The sequence below is a fragment of the Zootoca vivipara genome, chromosome 3 (genome assembly GCF_963506605.1).
Source record: "Zootoca vivipara chromosome 3, rZooViv1.1, whole genome shotgun sequence".
In the NCBI taxonomy this organism is placed as follows: domain Eukaryota; kingdom Metazoa; phylum Chordata; class Lepidosauria; order Squamata; family Lacertidae; genus Zootoca; species Zootoca vivipara.
Window position 1 is genome coordinate 1274599 of NC_083278.1, and position 11298 is coordinate 1285896.

The 11298-nt window shown below is 45.2% G+C and overlaps 1 protein-coding gene across 1 annotated transcript in view; it reads right to left on the reverse strand.

Annotated features, from left to right (window-relative positions):
- Positions 1–10524, reverse strand: part of TFAP2D (transcription factor AP-2 delta) — a 41730-nt gene extending 31206 nt beyond the window's left edge. The window contains exons 1-3 of the mRNA XM_035110726.2: positions 10486–10524; positions 9070–9567; positions 5706–5766 (exon numbers count right to left, since the gene is read on the reverse strand). Of these exons, the coding sequence (XP_034966617.1) occupies positions 5706–5766; positions 9070–9567; positions 10486–10524 (598 nt within the window). The remainder of the gene's footprint in view (positions 1–5705; positions 5767–9069; positions 9568–10485) is intronic.
- Between the last annotated feature and the right edge of the window lie 774 nt (positions 10525–11298).

Genomic DNA, 11298 nt, shown 5'->3' on the forward strand with positions numbered 1-11298 from the left:
AGAGAAAGTGGGTGTTGTAGGACTCTCTCTTTGGACGCCTTGCGCCATAGGAGCCAACACCTGGGGCCCACCCCCTCCAAAATATTGGATGGGGCCATACCCCCCAGAATAAATGGGCATTGCTATTCAAATAGTGTTCCTTGTGATTGATTATGGGGGGGGGATTTACCAGCCCCCAATAGTTTCTTTAAGTTGGCACCCCTGCTTTTGCCCTAGGAAGACGGTTCGGATTAGCTGGATTTATTTCCTAGTAAATATGCCTACGATCCGATCAATCTCACCTCAGCCCTAACCTTGCCGGGTGGTTTAGACCAGGGCTGTCCAAACTTTTTTCAAAGAGTGCCAGTTTTGATGAAGTGAACATACATGAGGGCTGACCAAAGTTGTTGGCCCTTTTTCAGAACCAGGAGGAGGAACTGCCTGTGGGGGCCGGATTAAACCGACCGGCGGCTGGATTAGGCCCCCAAAACGGATTTTGGACATGCCTGCTTTAGGCAAACTGGTGGTTCAGGCATTCCTTTCATCTTAGGTATGGGACATAGTAACGCTGGCCTGCCTCACAGGTTTGTTGTGAAACGATTGCTGAGCTAAATGTGGGTAATGCTTTTGAGAGTACTCAAGAAAAACGCTGAGGTGCTAAAGTCACAAGCCAGCCAGAGTCAAGCATTTTAAGACACTGATTCAAATAAAATAGTTAAGCACATGTTTTGTTGTTGAAATTAATTTAACGAAGTCAGATCTTCTTCTGGAAATCAGCTTGGAAGTGAGCCTGATAAATGCAAAAGGGTCGCGTAGGATTGAATCCTATATGTAATTATTTCACAGAATAGGCGTATGAATATAATATACAGGTCTTATCTTTCCCCGCGCCGATATGGAGAATATTCTGCGAGATATACAGTACTAACAAAGTCCCTTTAGGTTTTACCTTCTGTTTAGGCGTTTACAGTAAAACAAACGGTGGCTCGTCTGTCCCATCTGGTTTCTCTGCCTAATTCCCTATTCTCTACACCCAGTATGAACAGGGTCTTTTCTAACACGACATATGCGTCGTGATACATTCTGCCAGAATGTACCATAAATGCAAAACTTGGAGCTATTCTAGAAAGAAAGAAAAGAGAAGAGAGAGAGAGAGAGAGAGAGAGAGAGAGAGAGAGAGAGAGAGAGAGAGAGAGAGAGAGAGAGAGAGAGAGAGAGAGAGAGAGAGAGAGAGATTGTTTGGTCTTAGATATTTGCCCCCTAGAGCTTCACTCCACCCCTTAATAAAAACTCTCTCCCCCCCGCATCCAATGAATGAGTCATTAGGCTGCAGTTTCATCATTAAGTGTCTCAAATTAAAATTGCAGATCAAAGGACCACGATCAAACCCCGGATTGCAAGGGATAGGCAGCGCCTTAAGTAAACACATAAAAGGCAGAAGCCAGAGAAGGGGGACGTCTACCCAGGCTCTCTATTGGTTAGGCTGGTTTTTTGGTGACTGATGCTCAGACTTTTAAGAGCCTTTTTATTTTTTATTTTTTTTAATCAAATAAGATCTGACAATGTTTCTAGCTTCGCATTAATGCCTCAGCCTTCTCATGTCAGTCACCTCTAAGCGATTTGACAAACTCAAGATCTCTTAAAACGGGAAGAGTTCAGATCATATTAATTCCCCAAAAATGTTTTGATTCAAAGTAGTTTGTATTTTACGTTGCCAAGGGCAATCGAGAAAGAGAGTGTGCCGATAGCCCGGGCCCTCTTTTTCTCTTCATGGCCCAGAGGCGATAGCAGTATTTAAGCTTCTGAAATTAGCCTGGGGCAGGGAAAGATGGATGATCACAAAGCGAAACAAGAGCCGCCCCCCTTTTCTCCCCCCCTTTTTTGAGTTTGCCATTTCATAAAACGACACAGGAGGGCCAAGTGTCACCGTGTTATCTTTTTTTAAAAGGACTCCAAAATATTTAGTGCAAAAGCCACCATTCTATCCCTCTTATTTACTCATTTCAAGGTAGACAAGCAAAGCATAAGAGACTCTTTAAAAAGTGGGGGGGGGGGAGAGGCAGGCTCCAGGCTGATAATTGTCGTTTAGAGAGGAATTCCTAAAACAAAAAACTGATTTCTAAGAAACTATAAAAAAGAGGGGAGGAAAACTGGGCGTGGCGGCGGGGAGACAAAAAGAGGTTTCTTTTTGCCGCCACCCTCAGCAACGATTAAAAATTGCAGACGACTCTTGTTTGCATCTTCGAGAGAGATTTCTTTTGAAAGGGGCGATCTGAATATCCAACTTTTAAGGCAAAGCTGCACTCGTCTGTATGTACAACATTAATATGATCTCTGCAGAATTTGGGCCCTCAGAAAGATTACCATATCAAAGCAGGCGCCTGCGGCTAGAGAAGCTATCGATACGCTCGCAGTAGGTAAAGTAAAGATTATTGGTTGTGATGGTGCGAGGAGCGGAGCTCCGGGCGAAATCCTGCACACCATTAACTGGAAGTGATAGCGGTGGGAGCTCGGCCACCGAATCGGGGGCAAATATTGGCTCTGGCTGGTAATTAGCTCGCCAACACCTCAGTCCTGCAGCCCCGACCTCCTCCCGCCCCCTCACCGCCACCGCCTAAGCCCACACAAAAGAAAAGGCCCCTTCCTGCCTGGGTCTCATTAAAAAGCAAACCCTCCACATCAGGGCACCTCCAGTGTCTCAGCTGGGACAGGCCTAGTCGGAGGAGGAGGCAGGCAGGCAGGCAAGAGGCTGCTTTTTGAGCAGGCGGGGGTGGGCGGGCTTGGGCCGAGGACGTTGTTGGAAGTGGGGAGGGGAGAGTAGGGGCACTTTGCAAGTTTTCGAAGAACAATTGAGCAATCTTGGCTGTAGAGCCAGAAGGCCCGGTTTGAAATATGTAGCAGCCTATACAGTACATGAATTTCCCCACTTTGTTTCTGTTCTGTACCTTATATAGTCCTTACCAGTTTCCCTCACCTGTTTACTTATTAGTAAACAGTATTAGTATTTTGGAGTTGTCCTTTGAACTCTTTCATTTTCCTCTATATTGAAATTAAAGGGTGTTGTTGTTTTTTAATGTCTTTCCTTCCTTCCTCTTTCCTCCTGCTTCTTCCCAAAGTGAAATCTTTTCTCTCCCCCCCTCGAATTCCCTCCCTCTCTTCTTAAAGCCTTTCCCCCACCTCAGATAACGGCACCAAACGCTTAAAATATGAGGGCAGCCCGGCTCCATATATTTGCATCGATGCAGCGAGAGAGAGAGAGAGAAAAGAAAGGGCCCCGTTGATTTATGCGGAAGGTTCCACAGCGCTCGGGCTCCTTGATGACTGCTAAGACTTTTTCCCTAAGACTCACTTGACAAAATATTTATTATGTATTTCGAGGACTCATTTGAAACGTATAGGTTCGTCTTTGATTTCCCCCCCCTGATTTCACAAGAGGCGTTGCACGGAGAGCGGGGGATGGGGGCGGGGGGGGGGCTCAAGGTGCAGGAGCCATTCAGCTCTTAAGATGCGTAGAGAAACAGCCTTGCATTTTCATGCTGGATTTCACCATCAGCCTTTAAATCCTTGAATGACTCGGTCGCCTTTTGAAAAACGGAACGGTAAGGAGGGAGAGAGCAGCCTTGCTTAACTACAATCAGTCGCTCAGGTAATTGGAAGCTCCTTGCCAGGAGAGAGCTGGAGGAGGACTCGAGAGGGGAAACCTCCTTCAGATGGGAGATTAGAGTCCAGTCAAGCAGTTACAGACACAGCACCTCAGTTGATGGGGATTCAACATTTGCCTGTTTCTCCCGTCAGGATCCAGCCCAAAGAAGCAAGCGCACTTGCTTTTAATGAATATGAACCAAAATACAAGAAACCAACATGCAACTCCTCTCCCCACCTCTGGCGCTAAGGAAGGTGGAGATGCTTGAATGAGAATGCATAACATATTGTCGACCCATCCCATATGGATTACTCCAGAGAGATAGACCCTTGCTCTTTTTCCAGTATGCAAGCAACAAATGTAACTTTAAAAAAAAGTGTCACCCCTAACTCTGTTTATATTTCTTAAACCACGCAATAATACCGCACATTAAGACTATTCTAAATATCAGAAGGTACAGTGTTGTGTAAAGGGTGAGGGGAAACAACCGATTTACAATCCATTGAAACGGGAAAAAATAGATTTGGGGCGATTTCTGATTGCTATTACGGTTTACGTTTCTGCAGACCTTGATCAAAGTGTTTAAAATAATATAAAAAGAATCCATCAGTTCGTTTAGATGAAAACGACGTGGATTTCACAGATCCCCAGTTCCTAGAAGAATTGTAACCCTCAACATTCAGAAGGGTTTTGGAGAGGAACCGTTATAAAGTAGCCGCAGGCGCTCAACGGCCAAGTTTCCTCGCTGTTAGGAAAACTCACCGCCAAGGAGCTGTCCATTTCAGCACCAGAAGTATCCCTGCCACCGCCTCTGTACCCGCACCTTTAGAATATCTGCAGTCCGACAGGATTCAAAAGACATTTCACTACTGGCGTGTTGCTGTGCGCTCTTTCCATAGTTTTATGCTTCAAATAATTTGTTATGACCCAATTACTATTTCAGTAACTTTAACCAAGACTGAAGAAAATTTTCCCTTGCTCATTTTGGTTTACCCTTCCCCCAAATGACAACAAATAAAATAAACAAAACTATCTGAAAAACAGAACCGTAAATTATAGTTGAAGCAATCCTGTTGGAATCGGCCCATATTACACACGTGGCCCAAATGGGCTAGGAAGCGCTCAGCGTAAGCGCAGAATGGCTTCGATAGTTTCATTTTGTCTCCCTGTCGTCGGTGATATATGGGGAAAACCCCATTTAACTTCCTCCCGTCATGTTCACATTTCGGGAAAAGCTGTTTCCCCCCGTTTTCAAATGTAAACTTTGAATAAATTCTGCTCTCTGACATTTTTATTATCCTTCATTCTGATCAGACCGGTGACATATGGGCCTAACTATAGAGCCGACTGCCTAAAATACTTGCGATTCACATAAGTTAATGAACTGACCCACCCCACCCCCTTTCATTCACCCAGTGCATTTACAGTGCACTCCTATACATGTCTACTCAGGAGTAAGCCTCTTTGAATTCACCCGGTGTAGGAGTGTTGCCGTAGGATCGAAATGTGAGCTTATGGCTGGTGCTACTTCCCGCCCCGCAAAAGCCAATAATTCGGGTTTCTGATACACAGTAGCTTAGAAGACCACATCCTGATTTTTACAAAAACTACGCTTCGGTTTTAAAACTTTCCTCGCAAATTGTCATTGAAGCCCTAATTGTTTTTCTCTCTCTACGTAAGTAGTACCAGCAACACACTGAGTTGAAAAGTTTACAAAACACACGCGCGCACACAAAATGAAATGGGAAACGCAGGTGGCAAAAACAGCGTCGCAAGATCATCCCAAGTAAAAAGCATAGCGGAGTGGGGCTATCTTTCATTTCCTAGAGTTGCACACTAAACATGATGCTTGTTTCTCAGTTAATAAAGACCCACCTACAACCTTTTAAAGGGCAACGTTTCCTTAGCGCCGCTTCTGTTTCTATTGGGGTGGGGGTCAATTACATGGATATAAAAGGCATCCAGAACCCGGTCATAAACTCCGCTATTTGTTTGGACGTTGGCCCTAGTGGCTATTACACAATTTTAAGGCTTTCTGTTGTTAAAATAATAAGTAAAAATATAGGACTCGCAACTTGCTTACCTCTCCTTATCACCCCACCTTGGCCGTTCAACACTAGCCCACACTGGGTCTCCACTGAGCCCTTGAATGAAGAGAATAAAATAAAATCAGATAAAGATCCATACAGATAAATTGCATGGCTGGATGCATCGAACGTGATGCGTTTTAGAAGTGACTATGTTCAGGTTGCAACTCAAAGAATACACCTCCTACGAAATATTTCAGAAACCATAGAAAAGCACAGCTTCTTCCCAGAACAAACAAACTCTGTTCTCAGATATGATCTTTTGTCTGAATGATTGATTGGCAGGCAAAGAGGAAGAGAGTCAGTATCGAAAGTTTTTGAAGGGGTGTTTTGGAGGAGGAAAAAGAATAATTTTAAAAGAAAGTGGCAGCATACCTGTGGAACATATATACCCCTTTCAAGGTCCATGTCTAACGTGTTAAGTGAACGTGGCATTCACATGTCACACAACTAGGACCAGTTTGCAGAGACTTAGACATGGGAGTTATAAAGAACGGCGACAGAAGGGGAACAATCGGGTGTTTCTCGATTTCTCGACTGGACTAAAATCTAGACTAAGTTGTTCAGGGAACCTTTCCAACGACTGAGAATTTTGCTATCAACTTCAGTGGGATTTCAACATGCTCTGATCAAAACACTTTACAGAGTTCCATATACTCTGGTTTCGCTTTATGTTGGGATACGAATTCTATCGAGTAGAAATCCCCCCTTTTTCTGTCTACGTGTGTGTACATTTCTTCCATGCAACCTCTCAGTCCTTTTGTCCAGTGGCAATGTGTTAAAAGATGCATTTTCCTTTACAAACAAACGAGGTATTGGACATGAAAGAGGCCTCTTAAGGGTGTTAACCTACTCAACAGCCCGTGAAGAGTTAAGTACATGCGGAGAAAGAGTCGGTGCATAATAATAAAAAGCCCACTTTACAAAAACAACCTTTACAGTCCCGTCTCTCTCTCTTCCCCAAGCCCCCCCCCCCCGTTTTTCGGCATATTGACGCTGGCCTAGAAAACCCCTTTCAAGGCCTCTTTTGAGTTTTAGTGTTCTGCCTTAAAGTGATTATGAAATCAATATGGGGAAAAACTAGGCGACTGAGCATAAATTAAAGCGGTGATGGGAAAAGGTGTGACAGTTTCCTTTGTTGCCCATGGAAAATCTTTTTAGGGGTCTCAAAGATGCCCACTCCGGCTCCAAGACTCCTTGCATCTGTTAGGCTGGCTTAAACAGCCTTCCAAACTATTGGACTTTCACTTAACATTCTGAGCAGGGGAAAGTATATTTACATTTGTTGCATTAGAAATGAGGCATATGTTGATGAAGAAAGTGGAAAGCGGGCGGGGGCGGAGATGAAAAAGAAAAGGGGAAAACTGGCTACGAGTTGGAGTTCTTCCTCCAACCTTGGTCGGGCAGCAATCCATCTTGTCACCAAAAAAAACCTCCCCTATAAAACATAAGAAGCTGAAATCAACAAGCTTCTTTTCAAGCGTCGAAAAGAAAAAGCTACAAAAATCAATGCAAATTCACAAATAGTGGTTCCCCCGCCTCCGCCTCCCGTCACTTTAGAAACCTCACATTTGTAAATGTAAAGAAACTGAAGACGACGTAAGGAAATAGCATTCATGTATAATGAGTATAACAGACATTATGCATCATGCATAACTCAAAACCAAAACAGGTTTTTGTAAAATTTGATTTTTGTGGAATTTTTTGGTAGCGCTTCGCCGCCCCCGCCCCCCCACATAGCGTTAAAAAAACAGAAAGAAGGAAAGACGACCTCGTGTTATTCTCTCTATTGAAGACAAAAATGATTTTTTAAAATCGTTGAAATGATTCCTAAGCATGAACCTGCCATCTCAGTCTCGGCAAAAGGAGGTTGGAAGGGAAGCGCGTTGTTTGGTCGGATGACATTGCATAAGTGACCAGTTGAATGGCACTAAGTCGAAAATTGGATAAACTATGGTGCTTTTTTGCACAGGATTTAGGCATTGTGCGCTGCCTTGCAAACGTCTCTAATCCCTTCTTTTGAAAAAAAATACAAGGCTTTGTGCTCCGCATAGAAAAAAAAAATGTACAGCTAAAAAAATCAGCAGCAGACGTGGTTATATAAAAAAGGGGAGTAAATAGGTCTTAGTGAAGCGAAATAGTGAATGGCAGATTTGGGAGAAGGAGTGATGAGGAGGAACATAAGGGAAGCCCTGTTGAAAATGGGGAGGGGGCGGGTAGAGACAGAAGCGTGGAAAATGATTGAGTGAATTTCAATGCAGAAAGTCAGGTTTTAGAGAACTGTTCTTCATGGGCCCAAATGATTTTATTCTTGTGTAGATTCCAAAATATGTGTGCGGGAGGCCTTCCCTTTATATGGAACACACACAAACAATTCTTTATCCTCAGAGAGGAAAATATATATTTTTTCTGATAAGAAATCTGGGGTGGGGTTTGAGGGGAGAAGAAAGGACAATGAAAGCAACTTAGAATTTACTCTCTTTAAGTAAATAGAACCCACTTCACGGTGTGAAACTACACTCCTTCCTAATAGGCTTGATAGAATTTCACGTTCCATCTCTTTTACAGTAAAGTTATAACTATGTATTCGTTATTATATCTATAATTAGTTATTATAATACATTGTAACTATGTATTAAAAGTAGTTAATTCCATCAAAACGCACCTTCCCTTGATGCTGATAGCTTCTTGACTAGGAAATGTTCGAATTTTGTAAAACTAGAGATTTGTGTGTGTCACAGAGAGCGAAAGAGAGATACAACAGAAATAAACAGATGAGCATGTTGGAGAGGAAGAGAAAAACAGGTGTTTGCGTTGAAGGGGGAGATAAATTTAGGGAAGAGATGTGCATGTTCAGGGGGGGAAAGCGGATGATTGGGTTAACGAATGGATGGATTTGCAGATCTGTTTCAATATTTTACAGCTAGTTTTTAATGCTTCTGCTGGCTTCCTCACTGCTGTAGGTTGGACCCGCAGTCGCCTTCCATGAGCCACTGCTCTTGTGCAGTTTAAGAGATATTTCTGCCTGTCTGGTTCAGTTTTAATTTTGCAGAGCGGAGGGGGGGGGTTTGTAGGGATGCGATTGGGTTTGTAGGGATGCGATTGTCTTTAGGGGAGCGACCTTTGATTTCTGCCTGTCTAATCTGGATTAGGTAATGTCCCCGCCCGCCCTCGGCCGCAGGCGGCTCGCAGGTGAGAGGCTCCTCCGCCCGCCCAGCACCTTCCCTCCTGACCAGAAGGTCGCCGAGCTCTCTCTCGACAGCCGGGGGCCGGGTGGGTGGCAGGCGAGCGCGGTCCAGGGGTGGGAGCAGGGGCCGGTTTGCGGCAGCCGCGGCGGCGGGAAGGCGGCGTGTGATTTACCTGCAGGTCGTCTGCTCCCGAGGCGGCAAGCCCAAGGCTTGGTCCTGGCAGGAGTCTTTGATCGGGGTGCATCCCATACTGGGAGCCATGGCTCATAAGAGACAGGTCGTGGCGACGGTAAGCGTCTAGGCAGCCCAGCTCCCTCCTCTGCTCGTCCAAGCAGGAGGACTTGAGCGCCCGGGCGTTGTGCAGGTTGATAAAGTCGGTGGGTTCTCCATGGTGGATCTGCTGGTAGTACTGCTGCGAGTGGTGGAGCGAGTTCAAGGAGTAGGCGTCGGGGTTGACGGCCGGGTGGCTGTGTTGGAACTCGTAGTGGAAGGACTGGTGGTGCAGGGGGGTGTACTGGTGGTTGGTGGAGAAGTAGGGGGAGGCAAACTCAGTGCCGGTGGTGGAGTAAGTGAGGGGCGACGTGGAGGAGTAGGCGACGGTGGAGTTGGCCACAGACTCCAGGCATCCCAGCTGCATCAAACGGTAACTGTTTGATCCATCATGACGTATCTGAAAGGAAGAAGGGAAAAGGTAACCCAAATACTGCAGGTTGGTCATCGGAAAAGAGCGGGGCTCCAACAGCACCCTGTCCCGCCTAGCTCCCCCCCCCGTAACCCTAGCCAAAGCTCCTCTAGAGTTAGCGCCGGTAACCCCATACACCTTGGGCTGGTGCCCTGCAAGTCTGCACTAGAGGTTTAAAGAGGGAGCGAGAGAGAGACCTCTACGTAGGAAAGCGAGGCGTCCACACAGCTTGGAAAAGAAAGCTGCCACTTCACTGTGATGGCTGCTTGCGGAGGAAACCCAAAGTTACCCAACACAAACGCTGCAAAACTCCATATCCGTCTCAAGCGCAGAAAGACTGATCTCCTCCTCTTACGGTCCTAACTCTCTCGGCAGACAGGTCTCTCTCGATAGATACCAGGCACCGCGTCTCTCGGTGTGGCTCGACTCCCTACATGCCTTTTTAACCCTTCTTGGTAAAAAATCTAGGTCCAAAACCTTCCCCTTCCGACAACCTGAGTAGGAGTCGATCGTTTGCTGCCCCCCGGATTCCCATTGCGCGCTCTCGCTCTCGCTCTCTTTCTCTCTCTCCGGCTATTATTAAATAGTATTTGCCACCTTCCGTTTCACGGCATTATTGGGGCCATTAGCCTGCTTTCTTTCCGGCAACCGTTTGAATGCGGCTATGGGTTTGCCCCTTTCCTGGCGACAGATGTCATAACGAATTTTCGCCCTTTACTTCTCGAAGTTCTCTCTGAAGCCGGATTATAATTAAATGTAACGGTCCAATGTGGATTAACAAAAAAATGGAAACAACCACACACAGGCACACTCGACCGTACACACACACACACACGCATGCATAGGCACACACATCCGCACACACGCACACACGCACACACACACATCCGCACACACACAAAATACCTCCGCATCGTGGACGAGTCCTGGAAAGGTAGTTGACATTTTGGGTTCTCCGAAAGAGGCTCTGATTAAATCCCTTCTCCAAATTTAAAAGGAAAGAAAAGACACCGAAGCAACCACCAAACCACGAACAGTTTTTAAAAATAAAAAAATTACAGTCCTCTCCTGTTTCCCACAGACGTGAAAAAAATATATACATATAGAGAGTATTTCTATCTAAACACAAAGAGGCTTTGCAACGTGTCTGCATAGGTCTCCCGCTTTTTTCCACCGTGCACCCTTTTAAAAACCTGTAGGAACAATTTTTCCCTCTGCACAAAAGCAGCTCCCCGGATCAGATTTTGTACTTGCTGGGTATTTCTTTGGCTGATGTCGTAGGTCCCTTGGTAATATAGAAGTTTTGAAAATTAAGCATCAGCACTGAGAACTGGGAGGACAATAGATAGAGCAGCTTCATCCCAGGAGACAAGGAATAAATATTGTATCTTCGCCTAATAAGGAACTGTAGGTTCTTTCAACGTTTTTATACATTTTTCCTTCACTCTTTTAGAAGGCTTCCCCCCACTTTACTCAGGCTAATGTGGGACCTAATCTTTTCGAAAGGGACCTTTTTAGGAACGTATGATTGAGGTGAACTAGAGCTAATACATAAAACAAACTAGATTAATTAAAACCATCCTTTTTCAGTTGGTGAGTGTTTATTCTTGCTGGCTGTGGCTATCCACACCCCACCCCCATATTGACAAAAAAAAAACCCACAAGTTTAGCATGTATGTAACTGGATTTCCCCCGTCCTCCGAATTACACCAACGCATT